We start from the raw sequence: 19835 nt of genomic DNA on the forward strand, positions 1-19835 counted from the left end.
TCCCTCTCTTCTGCTTCTGGTATACCTATTAATCTTAAATTGGCTTTTCTTTTTTTTATTTAAATTAGAGTTAGTTAACATATAATATATTATTAGTTTCATGGTAGAGTTTAGTGATTCATCAGTTGCATATAACCCAGTGCTCATTACATCAAGTGCTCTCCTTAGTGACCATCATCCAGTTAGCCCATCTCCCCCCAACATCTCCTCTAGCAACCCTGTTTGTTCCCGATAGTTAAAAGTCTCTTATGGCTTGCCTCCCTCTCTGTTTTTATCTTACTTTATTTTTCCTTCTCTTCCCCTATGTTCATCTGTTTTGTTTCTTTGATTTCACGTATGAGTGAAATCATATGGTATTTGACTTTCTCTGACTGATTTTACTTAGCATAATACACTCTAGTTCCATCAGTGTTGTTGCAAATGGCAAGATTTCATTTTTTGATGGCGGAGTAACATTCCATTGTATATATATACACCACATCTTCTTCTGTCGATGGACATCTGGGCTCTTTCCATATTTTGGCAATTGTGGACATTGCTGCTATAACCATTGGGGTACATTTGCCCCTTCAGATCACTATGTTTGCATCTTTTGGGTAAATCCATAGCGGTGCAATTGCTGGGTCATAGGGTAGCTCCATTATTAACTTTTTGAGGAACCTCCATACTGTTTTCCAGAGTGGCTGTCCCGGTTTACATTCCCACCAACAGTATAAGAGGGTTCCCCTTTCTCCATATCCTTGCCATTAAGTTGGCTTTTCTGATGGAGTCTCGAAGTTGTCATGGTATTTATTCATTTTTTAAATCTCAAGTCTCTTTCCTCTTCCCCCTGAATTATTTCTAATTCCTATTTTTGAGCTCTTATTCTGCATATGATCTACTCTCTTTCCAACCCTTTCTAATGCTTTCTTCTTTTCATTTATCCAGTTCTTCAGCTCCACCATTTCTGTTAGATTGCTTTTAGACTTTCAGTTTCTTTGGTAAAGTACTCCTTTTCTGTAATCTTACTCATGAGATCATCATGTTGCTTTGTTGGGTTTTCTTGTAGTTTGTTGAATTATTTCATAATAGCCATTTTTTAAGTATTTTTCAGTTATACCTCGAATAGTTCGTATCTCTGGTGGGGGGGGGTGGAAAATGGTCATTTTGTGGTACCATATTTCTGCCTCGCTACACCAGGTGTGTACTCCTTTGAAAGCAGCAGCAGCACTTTACATCACAAAGTCTCATTTTTGTTTTTTTATGTTTTCCAGAAGGTGGCACCGTCACACAGGTTTAGTTTCTTCTGCCAGAACTGACTGGCTGCTAAGGTTGGGACGGTGTGCCCAAAAAATGAAATAAATAAAACTGGGGGAGAACCGAAACAAAAGGGGGCTGGTGTTGACAGATTGGATGGGTATTCCTAGAGGTCCACGGGTAGTCCTCTTGCCAGAATCCTAGGGCAAACACTAGGGAAGTTTTTCTTCAGTTCTCTTGGTCTGTCTTTGCTTTCCTTTGCCGCCCCACCAGTCACCGCAAGCTCTCTCCCGGGAGAGAACAGTAGGTCTCTTTAGTTAGAGCAGGCACAGCTGCACATACTCCCACTCAGTGCCTTCTCCCTTTACCTCCTCTGCCAAAACAGTAGCTGAGGGAGTGCTTCCCCTCCCCTGGCTCTATAGACCCTTTGAGATAGACTCCACGCACTTTCAGGTATGCAGATGGAGGGATTTTCTGGGGTCGTGGCGTGCTTTTGTCTGGTCATCAATATCCAATTAATTGTAAATCATAGGGGGGCTAAAAAGGAAAGACTTACGCTCCTATAATGGCATTATCACGCTTCACTCTTACAATGGTTAAAGATAAGCCAAAAATTAGAAGTAATTTTCCAGTTTTGAGACATAATTGACATGCACCACCAAGTTTAAGGTGTACAGTATTTAGGGACGCCTGGGTGGCTCAGTAGGTTGAGCGTCTGCCTTGGCTCAGGTCATGATCCCAGGATCCTAGAATCGAGTCCGCATCAGGCTCCTTGCTCAGCGGGGAGCCTGCTTCTCTCTCTGGCTGCCGCTCCCCCTGCTTGTGCTCTCAGATACTGACAAATACTCTCTGACAAATAAATCTTTTAAAAAATAAAGTGTACAGCATTTGAGTTACATATACGAAGTGATTACCATAAAAAGTTTCGTTAACATCTACCATAAAAAGAAAAAAAACATATCCTTGTAATGAGAACTCTTCGGATGTACCCTCATAATAGTGTTGTATGATATGTGATCATTATTAACTGTAGTCATCATGTTAAGCATTACATCCCCAGTACTTACCTGGCTTATAGTTTATATTTTGACTGCTTCCATCCAATTCCCCTTTTTAACCCCCTACCGACCGACTTCTAGTAAACACAAACCTGATCACTTTTTCAATGAGTTTATTTTTGTTCAAATTCCACATGTGAGATCATACAGGATTTTTCTCTGATTTTTTTCACTTACTATCATGTCCTCAAGGTCCATCCATGTTGTCTCAAATGGCAGGATTTCTTCATTGTTTATGGTTGGATGATTCCATTGTGTTTGTGTGCATATATATAAACATAAACATATATATACCACAGCTTCTTTATCCATGATCCACAGATGGATAATTGGGTTGTTTCCATGTGTTGGCTATTGTAAATAATGCTGCAATGAACGTGGAAGTACACACTATTTTTTTTTTCAAGTTAGTGATTTTGTTTTCTTCAAATAAAGTTCCAGAAGCTAAATTGCTGGATCATATATTCAAATAAAAATAATTCTATTTTTAATTCTTTGAGGAACCTCCGTACTGTTTTCCATATGGCTGCACTAATTTGCATTCCTACCACCAGTAACAATGTACAAGGGTTCCCTTTTCTCCACATTCTAACCAGCGTTTGTTACTTCTTGTCTTTTTTATGTACCTATTCTAACAGGTATGAGGTGATATCTCATTGTGGAATTCATTTGCATTTCCCTAGTGATTGATAATGTTGAGCATCTTTTCCTGTACCAGTTGGCCACTCATCTATCTTCTTCAGACAAATGTCTTTTTGAGTTCTTTCCTGCTTTTTAATCAGATTGGGTTTTTTGTTTTTGAATTTTATGAGTTTTTGGTATATTCTGTATATTAACCTCTTATCAGATAGGATTTGTAAACCTTTTTTCCCCATTCCATAGGTTGTATTTTCTTTTTGTTAATTGTTAGCTGTGCAGAAACTTTTTAGTTTGATGTCTTGTTTATTTTTGCTTAGGTTACTTGTGCTGGCGGTACCCTATCCAAAAAGTTATTGCCAAGACCCATGTCAAGGAGCTTTTCTTCCCTTGTTTTCTTCTAGGAGATGTACAATTTCAGGTCTTATATTTAAGTCATTCATCCATTTCAAATTTTTGTGAGTGGTATAAAATACAGGTCTACTTTCACTCATTTTCATGTAGACATGAAAGTTTGCTAGCAGCATCTGTTGGAGAGACTGTCTTTTCTCCATAGAGTATTGGTTCCCTTGTCAAATATTAGTTGACTACACTTGGGTTTTAGATAGCTCCTCAGTTCAGTTCCATTGGTCTCTGTGACAGTTTTTATGCCAAGACCATACTGTTTGGATGACAATAGCTTTATAGAATAGCTTGAAATCACTAAGAGTGATGCTTCCTGCTTTGTTCTTTATTCTCAGGTTTACTTTGGCTATTCAGGATGATTTGTCGTTCTACATATGTAAAAAATGTCATTGGAATCATAAGGATTGCATTGAATCTATAGGTGGCTTTTTTTTTTAATACGAAATAATTTAATTAGGTCTTCACATTCTGATTTACATTTTTGAAAACTGAGCCTACCTGGTACAATGAGAAAGAGGTGATTGTCTTTTACCTATGTTTTTATTATGTTCAATTAGCCAACATATAGTACATCATTAGTTTTTTATGTAGTGTTGATTGATTCATTAGTTGTATAGAACACCCAGTGGTCTTCACCACATGTGCCCTCCTCAATACCCATCACCCAGTTACACCATCGCCCCCACCTTCTCCCTTCTGTAACCCTCAGTTTGGTTCCTGGAGTATAGATGGCTTTTGGTATTACTGACATTTCAGCAATGTTCTTAAAATTAATGAACATAGATACTTTTACATTTATTTGTGTTTTTTTCAAATTGTTTCATCAGTGTCTTAGAAAAGAGCTCTTTCACCTCCCTAAATTTATTCTTAAGTATTTTACTGTTTTGGATGCTATTATAAATGGGATCATTTTATTTTTTCAGATAATTTATTTATATAGAAACACTACTGATTTTTCTGTTAATATTACTGAATTTGTTGTTTAGATCTAACAGTTTTTTGGTGGAGGTTTAGGATTTTCTTGTCTGATTGCCATGGCTAGAACTTGCAGGACTCTGTTGAATAAGGTTGGTGAGAGTGGGCACTGTCATCTTGCTCCAGATCTTAGAGGAAAAGCTTTCAACCTTTCACCATTGGGGATGATGATAGCTGTGGGCTTGTCATATGTGGACTTTATTATGTTGAGGTACATTCCTCCCTGTACCTAATTTGTTGTTACCATGAAAGGGTATTGAATTTCATCAGATTTTTTTTTTGCATCTATTTAGATGATTTTTTCTTTCATTCTATTAATATGACATATCATATTGATTGATTTGCCTATGTTAAACCATTCTCCCAACCCAGGGATAAATCCCACTTGATCATGGTCAATGATCAATGATTCTTTTACTGTTCTGCTGAATTCATTTACTACTATTTTGAGTATTTTGCATGTATATACTAGAAGGATACCGGCCTATAGCTTCCTTTTCTTGTAGTGTCCTTCTTTGGCTTTGGTATCAAGATAATGCTGGCCTCATAAAATGAATTTGGAAGTGTCACCTCTTCCTCAGTTTTTTGGAGTTTGAGGAGGATTGCTCTTAATTCTTCTTTAAATGTGTGGTAAAACTCACCAATGATGCCATCCAGTCTTGGGTTTTTCTTCATTTGAATCAGTAATCAAAAATATCCAATTTCCTTTCTAGTAATTGGTATGTTCAGATTTTGTTTTGTCATTATTTAGTCATGGTAGTTTGTATGTTCCAAACAATTTTTCTTTCTTCTAGGTGGTCCAGTTTCTTGGCATATAGTTGTTCACAGTAGCCTCTTAGCATTCTTTTTATTACTATGGTAGCAGTTGTCATGTCTTCACGTAGTTTAGAATGTTTTTGATTTGGTCCTCTCCTTTTCCTTCATTAGTTTAGCTAAAGAGTTGTCAGTTACCTTCTTGTCAAAGAAGAAACTTTTAATTTTCTTAATCTGTTCTATTGTTTTCCTGTTCTCTATTTCATTTAGTTCTCTTCTAATCTTTATTGTTCACCTTGGGCTTAGCTTCATTTGGGAGCTTCCTTGTATCTTAGTGTGTGCATTTATTGCAATCAACTTCCCTTTATAACTGGGTTTAGTGCATCCCTTGTTACTTCTGCTTTAATTTTTTCTTTGATCCCTTGATTGTTTAGGAGAGTGTTATTCAATTTCTATGTATTTGAATTTTTTTAATTTAATTTTATTATGTTAGTCACCATACAGTACATCATTAGTTCATTAGTTTTTGATGTAATGTTCCATGATTCATTGTTTTCATATAACACCCAGTGCTCCATGCAATACGTGCCCTCCTTAATACCCATCACCGGGCTAACCCATCCCCGCAGACCCCTCTCCTCTAGAACCCTCAGTTTGTTTCTCAGAGTCCATAGTCTTTCATGGTTCATCTCTCCCTCCGATTCCCCCCCACTTCATTTTTCCCTTCCTTCTCCTAATGTCCTCCATGCTATTCCTTATGTTCCACAAATAAGTGAAACTATATGATAATTGACTTTCTTTGCTTGACTTATTTCACTTAGCATAATCTCCTCCAGTCCTATTCATCCTTTCTGATGGCTGAGTAATATCCCATTGTATATATGGACCACATCTTTATCCGTTCATCTGTTGAAGAGCATCTTGGCTCTTTCCACAGTTTGGCTTATTTCTAGTTTCATACCACTGAGGTCAGAGAAGATATTTGGTATGATTTCAATCTAATTGAATTTGCTAAAACTTATTTTATGGTTTAACATTTGGTCTATACTAGAAAATATATCGTGTGCTTATGAAGAGTGATCTGCTGTGAAGGTCAATTTGCTGTATAGTGTTCCAATCTGCTGTGTTCTTTTTATTTTTCTAAAGATGTATTTATTTTAAGGGGGAAGGAGCTGAGGGAGAGGGAGAATCTCAAGCAGACTCCCTCCTGAGCGAGGAGCCCAATGCAGGGCTCTATCCCATAACCATGAGATCATGAGCCAAAATCAAGAGTTGGATGCTTAAACGACTGAGCCACCCAGGTGCCCCTCCAATTTGCTGTGTTCTTATAAATTCTCAGTTTGGAGGAACTATCCATTGTTGAGAATAGAGTATTAAAGTCCCCATCTATTCTTATAGTGCTATTTATTTCTCCATTTAGCTCTATTTTGCTATATGTATTTAGATGCTCTGATGGTGGGTGCATAAATATTTACAATGGTTATCCCTTCTTGATGGAGTGACCCTTTTATAATAAATAGAGTATTTATACATCTTCCTTGTCTCTTTTACCATTTTAAGTTTAATGTCTGATGAGGTATGGGTACCCCTGCCTGCTTTTTTTGGTTACCATTTGCTTGAAATAACTTTTTCCATCCCTTCACTCTCAGTCTATGTGTGCCTTTAAGACTAAAGTGAGTCTCTTCTAAGCAGCATGTTCTTAGATTCGGATTTTTATCCATTCAGCCATTTTATGTCTTTTAGAGAATTTAAGCCATTTAAATTTGAAGTACTTAATGATAAGTAAAGACTTACTATGGCATTTTGTTTGTTGTTTTCTGGCTGTGGTGTAGATCAGTTATTCCTTGTTTGTTATCCTGCTATTTTTTGGTATTGTACTTTGGCTTCTTTACCATGTTCCTTTGTATAATTAGTACAGGTTTTTTTTTTCCTTGTGATTAACATAAGGCTTACATAAAGTATTATAATTTAAAATACTAAAAGCTGGGAATAACTTCAATAGCCTTCCTAAACTTTATATTGCTTGTCCTTCCGCTCACAACTTGGGTTAGTAATGTTACAGTTCACATATTTTAATATTGTTTAACCAGTAGCAGATTACTGTGGTTGTGCTTAGTTTCACTACATTTATTTAACTTTTCAATGGGAGTTGTAAGTAAATTATGTACCACTATCCTCATATTATAGAATCTAATTTTGAATGTGTTTTTGCCACTACCAGTGAGTTTTAAGCTACTTTCTTATGTTTTTATGATGTTAATTAGCATCATTCACCACTCAAACAACTCCTTCTGGCATTTCTTTTAAGACAGGTTTAGTGTTGATTAACTCTGTTTTTGTTTCTTCAGGCATGTCTTTATCTCTCCATTAGTGAAGGACACCTTTGCTGGATATAGAATTCTTGGTTGACATTTTTTTTTCCTTTGAATATTTTGAATATATCATTCTCTTCTCTCATGGCCTGAAAAGTTTCTGTTGAGAAACCCACCTATAGTCTTTGGATGTTTCCTTGTCTGTAACTTCTCTCTTTTCTCCTGCAGCTTTAGTAATTAAGAGGTGTCTCAGTGTAGCCCTAGCAGGTTAAATCTATTTGGGGTCCTTTGGGCCTCATGGATCTGGATGTCCTTTCTCATTTTCTTCTCCTGGAATTCTTATCGTGCAGATATTGTTTCTTTTGTGTCAATTAAGTCCTGTAGGTATTCTTTTTTCCCTTTTATTCCTCTGACTTAGTAATTTCAAATGTGTTGTCTTTTTGAATGTTGATTCAGTGTGATGGTGCTTTTGAAGTTCTTTGTTGAATTCTTACGTTTTCAACTTTAAGATTTCTTTGGGGTTTTTAAGTGTTTTTATATCCTTGAACTTCTCACTCTGTTAATGCATTGTTGTTTTTTAATTTTACTTGTATGTGTGGGGTTTTGTGGTGGTGTTTTTTTGGGTTTTTTTTTTTTTTTTGGGTTTTTTTTTTTTTCAGTGCAAAATCTTCTCTAAGACAACTGTTCTGAATTCTTTGTATGACAGTTCATAGATCTTCATTTCTTTAGGATCAACTATTGGAGCTTTTTAAGCAGTTTCTTCTTACAGAAAGTATAGATTCACTTTGGCAGAGACCATTTTTCACCAGTCAGGTCAGTTGGGTTTTTGGACTTTATGCTGATAATAACCCTGGGTTGATGGGGCTTGCTATTAGGGGCTATTCTGGGGCAAGTTCACTGCCCCAGCTCTAAGGTCAGGGCAAGGTGGAAGGGTACTTCTGACTAAGTAAAGTTAGATAGGACTGCTGCCTTGGTTCACTGCTCTCATGAAACTGTATGATGAACTACACATTGACATGGGTTATTTGGTCAGGCTTGCTAGACAGAACTGAGTACCATATTCAGAGTAGATGGCACAATGAATAAGTTTCTCTGCCTCAGCAGGGTGGAAGGGTGGGCCTTCTTGGCTGCACAGGATATTGTTTGGAAACCTGAATCAGGCAAGACTGTGCACTGAATTCCTTGGCCAGATGTGGCCACTTGTTTTGCTCTGCTCACAGGGAAAGCCATGGGCTGTGCTCTCTCTTCATGGTCTATCACAGGCACAGCTGTTGGACAATCTATGCAGTTTCTTTGTGCTCTGGTTACATTTCTCGGGCAGGTGAGCTGAAGATTGTATTCAACAATGCACAGGGATATAATTTACTTCCCTTTGCCTAGGTTCCAAAGCCCCCAAGGCTTCATGTTGGGGTCTTGACTCAACCCTGACCCATGCCCCCTATTGCCAAGCCCAAGAGGGCCACTGGCTTTACATGGTACAAGATTACTTCTGCCTATTGTACTCTCTGCTTGAGCATCATGGGGCAAAATAGCTTCTAGGTGATCTGGCCAGCCTTGCTTGGTCAGGCATGGCTAGGCTATGACTCAGCTCCCTTATAGGTTGCAAGGCCATCAAAGCTCTTTGATGACCTGAGTCAGGCAGACCCCCATGTTACTTCATTTCCTGGCCCGACTGTGCTACCATGTGTAGATGACCAAAGCTCCTGGTTGGGACTGCTACTTGGGTGCTGGAGGTAAAAACTGAGTCTAACAAGATGTGAGTGTCACTTATTGAAAGCTCCTCTGCCCTTCTCTGTCACAGTAATAATCCCAGTGATTGAGCCACGCTTATTATCCCACAATTCCTATGGGGTAAGACAGAAGCAGAGGTTTCCAGAAGCAACCCACCATGCTGGAAGAGCTGAAGGTTTAGGCTGGGGTCTCTTTTCCCACTCGAAGAAGTAGGTTCAGGGAGACCTCTAGCCTGATTCTGCATCAGCCTGAGGGAGGGGCAATGCAGTCCTGGGACCATAATGTGAAGCTGCTCCTCTTACGTCTCTAATGCTATCTTGATCTCTGTGGTGCAGGGGTTGCTTCAACCTCTTCCCTATCTTTAAGAATTCTCCAAAGGTGTCTGTTCCATCCCTAATTGTTTGTTAGTTCTCCTTGTGCAGTGGGACCAAAGTTAAGAATGATCTATGTTGCCATCTTAGTGATATCACTCTAGAAATAACAGTTTTAAAGGTTGGGTCAAAATTTTAAAGGTTTACCAGTTTGGGGGCCAAACATGACACATAGCAATCTCAAGAGGAAATGTGCAAGGACCTTGGATCCAGTCTCTTCACTAGAGGGAGAGTGGACAGGTTTAAGTGGAGGATTTGGGTGTGTGTCGGTCTATGTCTAGGAGGGGATCGTGCCAGAGGGAGTTAATAAGGTAGATTTTCTTCACAGAGAAGGATGAATCATAGGCTACTGTCGTTGTACTGCTGTCCTTTGGATTGTAGTCCTTTGTACTGCTGAAGCTGAACTTCTCCCACATACAGAGAAGGTTAAGCTCATGACTGGAGTAGGAAGGGCCAGGGACAAAACCTTCTCTACATCCACCATGATTTGTCAAGACTATACATTGACACTTCCATAGTTCCAGAATCCTGATGAAGCAGGAGAAAGCTACCATCTGGTCAGGCCAGGCTAATGACAAGGACTCAAAGACTAGAATATTTGACTACTTATTGTAGTAGCAGCATGAACCTTTGGCTGAGTTCCTGTTCTTTTCTCCAGCTTTAGGCGGCTTTCTGGGGCCCTTCTTGAGGCAAGTATATCCAAATGCTTATTGATTGCTCCTCCTGAATTCTATCTGGAAAGCTAACCTACCAGCTAATCCTGCTGCTCAGCAATCCAGAGTTTTGGCCCAGATTTCACCCAGCTGGCAGCAGAATGACATTTTTCACCACTCTGGTTCATCCAGTTCCACAGAATTGCAACTAGAATCTGGAAGCGAAAGGTCTTATTTAGGAGTTTGAGAATAGAAACCTAAACCCAAATTATAGACATTTTTTTAAATAATGAGCTGAAAATGATTTACTGCAGTATGATTTTAGGAGCTGCTTCCCCTCTTTAGAAACAATACCAATTCCTATTATTCTTTCAACGTGAAGTTGAAGACCTTCCAAGTGTCCCAAATGCTGTTTATGATTTTCCTGGGGGTGGAGAAAGAGACTCAAGTTTCCCAGAACATCTTTTAAAAACAAATGGCATTTCAGAACATGGCATAGCCACTGGATATGTAGGAATACACTGTCTTCCAAAGAGCCTGGGTCATTTTCCATTCCCATCAGTGTTTGAAAATAGTGAATCCTTCACTTTTTAATTTTGTAATGTGATCTTTTGACCCCCCCCCCCCTTCACCCACCTCCAATCCTCCTCCCTCCATGTCTGGCAACCACCAGTCTGTTCTTTGTATTTGAGAGCTTGTTTTTCTGTTGTTTTAGATTCTACATCCAAGTGACATCATATGGTATTTGTCTTTCTCCATCAGACTTAATTCACTTAGCATAATGCCCTCAAGGTCTATCCATGTGTCGGCACAAATGGCAAGATTTCATTCTTGTTGAACAGTATTCCACTGTGTATATATACACATTTTCCTTTTCCATTTATTTATCCATAGGCACTTAGATTGTTCCTATATCTTGGCTATTGTAAATAAGACTGCACTAAACGTGGGGGGGGGTCCATTAGTGTTTTCATTTTTCTTAGAAAATACTCAGAAGTACAACTGCTTGGATCTTTACATTTTTGAGGAACCTCCATACTGTTTTCCATAGTGACTGCACCAATTTACACCAATGGTGCATAAGCATTCCCTTTTCTGGACTCCCTCACCAAAACTTTTTTGATATTAGCCATTCTGTGACATGAGAAGTGATATTAATCTGGTTCTGGTTTGCATTTTTCTAATGACTAATGATGCTGAACCCCTTCATATTAATCTGTTTGCCATTTGTAGGTCTTCAGAAAAATGCCTATTCAGATCCTCTGCCCATTTTTAAATCAGATTGTTTCTATTATTGCTATTGAGTTGTAGGAGTTGTTCATACATTTTATATATTAACCCCTTGTCAAATTTATGGTTTGGGCATATTTTCTCCCCTTCAATAGGGTGTTGTTTAATTTTGTTGATGATTTCCTTCACTGTGCAGAAGCCTTTTAGTTTGAAATAGTCCCACTAGTTTATTTTTGCTTTGGTTGCTTTTGCTTTTGAAGTCAGATTTTTTTTAAAAAAACCATCACCAAGACTGACATCAAGGAGTTGATCACCTTTGTTTTCTTCTGGAAGTTTTATGGTTTTGGGTCTTACAGTCAAGTCTTTAATCCATTTTGAGTTTATTTTTGTAAATGGTGTAAGTTAGTGAGCCAGTTGCAATCTTTCACAGGAGGCCTATTTTCCCAGCACCATTTATTTATTTATTTATTTATTTATTTATTTATTTATTTATTTATTCATTCATTCATTCATTCATTCATTTATTCATTTATTTATTTATTTTGAAGAGACTGTGCTTTCCCACTGATGACAAATGAGCCAAAAATATACAATTAATTGATCATATATGCATGTATTTGTTTCTGAACTCTCCTGTTCCACTGACCTGTGTGCCTGTTTTTATTCCTGTACCATACTGTTTTGATGACAAAGCTTTGTAATACAGTTTGAAAGCAAGCAGCATGATGCCTCAGGCTTTGTTCCTCTCAAGATTGCTTTGTGTATTTAGGGTCTTTTGTAGTTCCATGTAAATTTGAGGACTCTTTGTTACTTTTCTGTTAAAAATGGCATTGGAATTTTGATAGAGATTGCACTGAAGTTGTAGATTGCTTTGAGAAGTATGGACATTTTAAGAATATGAATTCTTAAATTCCCAATTCCATGACCAAAGAATAGCTTCTCATTTACTGATCAAAGACACTGGTGAAAACAATGTTTTATAGTTTTCACCTCCTTGGTTAAATTTATTCTTAGGTATTTTATTCTGATTCCATTGTCCTTGTTTCCTGAATTGCTCTGCTATTTCCTTATTTGTGTAGAGAAACTCAACAGATTATCATGCAACTTTACTGACTTCATTGATTAGTTCTAGGAGTTTTTCGGTGGAGTCTTTAAGATTTTGTATGTGTGGTATCATGTCTTCTGCAGATAGTTTTATTTTTTCCTTTCCTATTTGGATGCCTTTTCTTTCTTTTTCTTGCCTTAGTCGTCTGGCGAGGACTTTCAATATTGTGGTGAGAGAAAACATCTTTGTTCCTGATTTTAGAGGCAAAGCTTTTCACCATTGAGTGTGACATTATTTGTGGATTTGTCACATATGGCCTTTATGATGCTGAGGTACATTCCCTCAATACCTACCTTGTTGAGAGTTTTTATCATAAATGGATATTGAATTTTGTCAAATGCTGCTTCGGCATCTTCACAGAATGGTCGTATGCTTTTTGTTCATGTGGTGCATCACATTAACAGATGGTGAACCATTCTTGCCTCCTTGGAATAAAGCACTTGATCTTGGTGTATGATTCTTTTCATGCATTGTTGAATGGTTTGCTAATATTGTCTTGAGGGGTTTGGGATTTAGGTTCATTAGGGATATCGGCCTGCAATTTTCTTTTCTTCTGGTGTCCTTCTTGTGATTGCAAAGTAATGCTGGCCTCAAAGTTAGCTTGGAAGTGTTTTCTCCTCTTGATTTTTTTTTGAAGAGCTTAAGGAAGGATTGGTATTAATTCTTCTTTAAAAATTTGATAGAATTCACCAGTGAAGCCTCTGCTTTTGGGCCTTCTTTTGTTGGGAAGTTTTGATTACAGATTGATTCTCCTTGCTAGTAATTGGTTTGTTCTTATTTTCTATTTCTTCACCATTCTGGTTTGGTAGGTTTTTATGTTTTAAGTAATTGCTCTCTTTCTTTTTGTCTTGATGAGTCTAGCTAAATGTTTGTCAATTTTGTTTTAGATCTTCAGAGAAACAGCTTTTAGTCTCTATTTCTGGCTCACATTGTTCTTCAGTTTTTCTTTTTCTTGTTCCCTGAGGTGTAAATCTGTTAAATTTGGGTAAAAGAAATACACATAATGGTTACCATCTTAGCCATAAGCATATACATTCACCTTGTTATGTGACCAGTCTCAAGAATTCCTTTCATTTTGCAAAATGGAAACTCTTATCTTTCTGTATCTACGAAATTGACTACTGTACGTACTTCACAAGTGAAATCATACAGTATTTCTCTTTGTGACTGGTTTATATAATTTCAAGTTTCATCCATTTGAAGGATGTGTCAATTTCTTTTTATACCTGAATAATCCATTTTATTATGTCTATACCACATTTTGTTTATCCACTCATCAGTCAAGGGCTATTTGCATTGCATTCCATCTTGTGACTGATGCTATGAACATGGGTGTACAGAGAATACTGAATCTTAACCCTTCATGTGCATAAGGAACTTCCCAAGGAGCCTTGAAATGTATATTTAAGGCCCTGTCCCTGCTTGTGATTCCAGTTTAGTCTGTGTGTAGTGGAGTTTAGAAGTGTGTAAGCCCTTCAGGTAACGCTAATACAAGTAGCCATCCAATGTTGTAACATTACAATGTCGGATTACAACTCTTGGGCACTAGAGTGTAATCGGATTTGCACCACTGCTCTCTACTGCCCATTTAGCAATGTACATAGTATGAAGAGGACAGGTATGATTTTGGCTTTCTTCCCTTCTTGAACACGTTTTCTATACATTGTTGCATCTCTTGATGTCAAGTGAAACTGAAAGTCACACATGAAGGCCAGCAGTGCCTATAATAACCTTTGGAAAGGGCAGGAATGATTATTCAGAATCAGGCATGAAGAGACATGAACCAGAGCTGTACTGGAGTATAGTGCAAGGCTCAGGTGTCCCAAGAGAAATGACAGAGTGTCTCTGGGAAATTCAGAGTGTACACTGAACTTATGACTACTGGCTGATCAAGTCTGAGGGACAGGTGTCCAAGGCTGGAAGCTATATCAGTAACCTAGTTATCAGGAGATTTCTGTGAGCCTTCACAGTCAGCTTGCTGTGTCACCTTGGGCTACTTATTTGAACTGCAGAACCACACTGTCCTACCTAGTAAATTGGAAATGATCTTGTAAGTTTAGTAAGAAAAACTCTGGTTCCTGACTGAAGCACAGGCTTCTCCCTAATGTCCGTGTATATAGATAAGAGGTTCAAGATTTCTAAAAATACGGTCACATTGCTATGGTTGAAGTTAAAATACTGGGAGGGAATGGCCCTAAAAATCCAACAAAGAAGAATAAAGGGTGAGGTGTTTGAATCTTTTATGATTTAGGCCATGGGCTTTACATACCCATGAGCATACATAGGTATAGGGGGTGAGTGGCCTCAAAAAGGTTGGATTCTGAGTCAACTGGATAGAGGATCCTTTATGGCATTGTAAGCTTGCATCTTCCCTGAATCCAAACACCTCGATGCTAAAATAACCATTTCCAGAAACTTTTATATCTAATTCAGGGTAGAGATGGAGGCAAAGCTAGTTTTATTGCAACCCTGTATCAAGCATGTCTATGAGCACCATTTTTCCAATAGTATCACTTCATTATATTTGTATGGTTGTGTGTGAACATGATCTTTGATGTGACTATTGTAACTAGCTCCTTTAGGGCCTTATCTCGAATCAAGTCCTGCAATAGGTCGTCTTTCCAATGCTTATACAGGCCAAAAGCTAGGCTTCTTACACGAAACAGTCAAAGTGTAAATGCACAGGAAAAGTTTTAACCCAGTGAACACACAAATGACAGGGAGAAACTTTGAGTGCTCTGGATGGAAGATCAAACCAGCCACAATGTTCTATTAAGCCAAAGCATAACAGAGTGGAGCTGCAGAAGCAAACCTCTTGAACCAACCTCAGCTAGCTTCTGGCTTTAAGGAAAAAAGCCATCTCCATAACAGAAAAGAGCTCATTTACCATTCCAAAAGTCCTGCTACATACACTCTGTGCTCTAGAAATGGACCACCACCACCTCGATGATGACAGAGCTGCTTACAACATGGTTGAGAGAGTATTTTAAACCCCCTGTTGCGACCTACTGCTTGGAAAAAAATTTCCTTTCACAGCAGTATAGCTTATTGAGAAGGTACCTGGTCACCCAAGAGCTCTGCTGAAGATGTGCCACAAAATGAATATTGTTTTCACGCCTTCTAATGAACCATCAAGGAGTCCTAGCTACTTTCAAGCCTTCTACATTGTAAGGCTCGATCTTCCATAAATCGTGATTCCTCTGCTGGATCTGGGCACAAGAATTGACAATACTCTGAAAAGAGTACTGCATTTTAGATACCACTACCTAAATTGGTGATTCATGGGAAGAGATCAAAAGAGTATTGACATTAACAGGAGTTTGGAAGAAGTGGATTACACTCATGGAGGACTTGGATGGCTTCAGGACTTAAGTGGAGGAAGTAACCATGGAGAATTAGAAGTGGAGCCTGAAGATATAATCTCATGGTCAAACTTGAATGGAGGAGGTGTTGCCTCTTAGGGCTAAGCAAAGAAATTGAAATCTACTCCTTGTTAAGATTGTTATATCATAAGTCCTTTGTCGTCATTTCAATCCGGTTGACAAAGCAGTGACAGGGTTTGAGAGGATGGACTCCAGTTATGGAAAAAAAAATGCTCTGAAAGGAAGAGTCCATCAATGCTGCAGACTTCATCATTGTCTTAAGAAATTGCCAGCCACTCCAACCCTCAGCATCCATCAACACTGAAGCAAGACCCTCCCTCAGCAAAAAGATTGATACTCACTGAAAGTTCAGATGATTAACAATTTTAAGCCATACGGCATTTCTTAATTTAGTTATGTGCATTTTTTGAGACTTACACACACTGGAAAACCAAAAAATTCACTTTACTGAGGTGGTCTGCCAATACAGCTGGCCTCAGGGCCACCTTGATCCATCTTAGGTAGCACAGGGTATCAGAGTGCTCATTAAGAGGTTTTTCTCAGTTATTATTTTCTAATTATCAAACTTTTATCATTGAAGTATATTACAGTTCAGCTTGAACCAAGTAATTACTTACTTCTGCAGAGAGCTGGAGGAACAAGAAAGTGTCCAGGTTAGTAGTTCAAAGCCAGCTTCACCATTACAGACTGAGCAAATAAATGAGTAAAGCACTCGACGATTTTGTGCTTCCATTGCCTAACCAATAAATTTTTTCAATACTAGTATCTACCTCATGGATAAAAGGAGTTACTATATCAAGGGCGTTGAATAGTACCTGTTATAACCATTCAAATATGAATTTATTATTATCATAGCAATGTTTGGTTTGCTGGGGACCTGTACATAGTCTCATTGGAGCCTCGTGACAACTCTGTAAACGAAGTAAGGCACAGGTCATAAATAACGGGTCATTAAAAAACAAACGGGGTTCTAGAGGGGCGGGGGTGGGAGGATGGGTTAGCCTGGTGGTGGGTATTGAGGAGGGCACGTTCTGCATGGAGCACTGGGTGTTGTGCACAAACAATGAATCATGGAACACTTCATCTAAAACTAATGATGTAATGTATGGGGATTAACATAAGAATAAAAAAATATATATAAAAGAAAAAAAATAAAACCAAAAAAAAAAAAAAAAAAACCATGACATGGGGGGAGAGTTGGATTACCAAGCAGAAGACAGGAAATCTCTCTCACTTACCATACTGTGGCACCCTCTTCTATCCAAAACTGTTATAATATCATGTTATTTTCCTGGTCAAGCCCCTGAGAGCACTCAGGATCATTTTACTACTGACCTGAAGTTGTACGCCAGCAGCAGGGTGTATCATTTAAGGAATCCCATTTGACAAAAACCTACCTAGATTACCATCTTGTCACAATGGCCAAATCTTTTATGATACCTTCAAGTTCAGTGCCTTCCCAAAGTAGCACTAGGAAGAAAGCTGTTAGCTGAAGAGATGAGAAAATTCAATCTGTACATGAAATCTTTGTGCCCAATTATGGGATGTTTTTTCTCATAAGTCTTATTCAGGGGTCTTAGTATTCAATGGGGTCTTAGTATCTTGTGACAGCACTTAGCAGTGGGAAAATCCCCAGTAAGATGCAAATAGTTCTAACATCTTCGCAATAAAGATGTTGTTTGGATCCATACCTGAGTTCTCCAAAATGGGATCAGATTGTTGCAAGACAAATGACAGAGCTCTGTAGATATACAAACATTAGGAAAGAGAATTATATTCGTGTTTTCTGCTAAGAAATCCAGAATGTTAGAGAGCTATAGAAGCACCCTCCACAGAGACTAGAAAGCAAACTACAAGCCAAAGAAGGTCTGACCTATCCAGTGGAATTTTACAGAAACTGGTCCCACTCATGCTCCTTTAACTCCAATCCTGCCATTATTCACTTACGTTTTAACAATAGAATACACAATAGCTACCGGGATTCAAGCTCAAATATAGTCCTCTAACTAGTCATCTATCATAACTAAATTAGAAATTTTAACTCAAGAGAAATGCTTATTTTACTAAATACTGAGGCATGAACAACAAAGTAGTTCTGGGTTATCAGAGGTTTAGACATGAATGTAAAATATGAGTCCATTTTTTTCTCCTTGGGTCCCAGGAGCTGAGATGAAATCACATGATGTAATCATTCTGAATCCATGTGGCTCCTCTGAGATAGGGCCAGATGTAACCAGAAGGATTTATAGGGCGTAAAATTCAGAATGGATTAGGAAAGCATTTTTGTGTCCTGCCCAGTACATCCTAAATCAAAGTCCCCTGAATGGACTGGGGAGGTTGTCATGGCAACTAACTGGCAAGCTGAGCCCATGGAACGTGAAGGCAAACAATAGAGTGATAAGATTGTGTACAGAACAGCAGTCGGAGCCTGCTCCTGCCCAGGTCCAGTGATGGGGAGAAGTGTGCAACTGCCTTCTTACAATTCTGGCAGCTCGTTTGAAATATATCAGATGTCCTTTTCCAGATGTCAGTAAAAACACTGCTACTGATCTGCACCAATAGGTAGATGCAGTGGTAGACAAAGCCACGGAGGGCTGTTCCCCTAACAGGACACAAAAATCTCCAAAAGGAGGTCGAAGCACATTTAAGGTTAACTCCACTGACTCTTTAGTGCCACCTTGTGTCCAGTTAGGTACTGAAACTTTACCAGAAGCCCAGCCTCCAGCCTTGGTGGGGCCTCCGGACGGCAGGCTCAGGAAGAGTCAGAGCGCGGCGGGTGGTGGGGGGGTTCGGTAGTCCCTTTTGCAGCAGAATATACAGATGAAGCCTTCTAAGCCTCAGGTTAATGAAAACATGTCCATGAACAATTGTGGTCGACTCTGAAATGGGATAAGGAAAATATGCCAAATCACACATCTTAGACAAGATTCCAACAAGCTTCCTGGTGGCCAGGAGCTGGAGGAAGGGAGGGCAAAGATATACTCCAGGTGGAGGACTCTTAATGTCGCCCTTACTAAACTTTTGTGAAGAGAGTCGGTGGTGGTGGTTCATTCAGCCATGCTGGTAGCATAAATAAATTGACAGGGAAAAATCAAATGTCAACATAACAGTGAACAAAAGAATTGGTAGCAAGATGACAGCATTTGTTCAAATTGCGTCTTAGGCCCACCTCTTAAGTCTCCCCCAATCACCAGGGAAAACCACAATCAAATCCCATTTACTTTCAGCCGGAGTGTAAAATGACCAAGCTGTGTTTCTGTTTCTTCCAGGGTTTGAATTTTTTGAAACAAGTGCCAAGGATAACATTAATGTCAAGCAGACGTTTGAGCGTCTTGTGGATATCATCTGCGACAAAATGTCCGAGAGTTTGGAGACGGATCCGGCCATCACTGCCGCCAAGCAGAACACAAGACTCAAGGAAAGCCCTCCTCCGCCGCAGACCAACTGTGGCTGTTAATGTCCCCCTCCACACATACAGGCAGTTTGAGGGGGCACATCAACAAACAGCATTTATAAATGGTTGGTTAACCTTCATTTCTACTGCCTAGTAATTATTTGAGGGAAATCTTTGATGTCAATGGCTCATACACACATTCGATTTGTGGGAGATTTCCTGTGTTAATATGTGATCTCAACTTTGTAAGGACTATCCATCTATAAACATCTGGTATTTGCATGTAATTTGTTACTTGTCTGTGTAGGCTCTTTTTGTTTCAGATTTCTTCTCAAAATTAAGCTACTGCTGGGACCTCAGACTGTAATTTCACTACACCTGAGTTTTGTGCCATGGGTTCAAATTGGCGATTCGCTTTGTAAGGATGATAACCGAGGAACTGTTTGTGTGGGCAAGAGATCTCAGGAGACCATCATGGGTCTGGTCAGTTTACTGCTCAGGAAATGTGTCTGGTTTTCAGTCTTACTCATAGCTGAGGAGACCAGTGACTATAAAGAAATAGAAATACTGTGTTTGAAACCCTTGCAAATTTT

General features: G+C 38.8%; 1 protein-coding gene across 1 annotated transcript in view; it reads left to right on the top strand.

Moving 5' to 3' along the window:
* Positions 1 to 19360, top strand: part of RAB3C (RAB3C, member RAS oncogene family) — a 268621-nt gene extending 249261 nt beyond the window's left edge. The window contains exon 4 of the mRNA XM_045886801.2: positions 19118 to 19360. Coding sequence (XP_045742757.1) covers positions 19118 to 19305 — 188 coding nt within the window. The 3' untranslated portion in view covers positions 19306 to 19360. The remainder of the gene's footprint in view (positions 1 to 19117) is intronic.
* Positions 19361 to 19835: the final 475 nt, after the last annotated feature.

Source organism: Mirounga angustirostris, unplaced genomic scaffold (assembly GCF_029215605.1).
Source record: "Mirounga angustirostris isolate CCGP_5_RB_7025 unplaced genomic scaffold, mMirAng1.0.hap1 SCAF_7, whole genome shotgun sequence".
Classification (NCBI taxonomy): Eukaryota; Metazoa; Chordata; class Mammalia; order Carnivora; family Phocidae; genus Mirounga; species Mirounga angustirostris.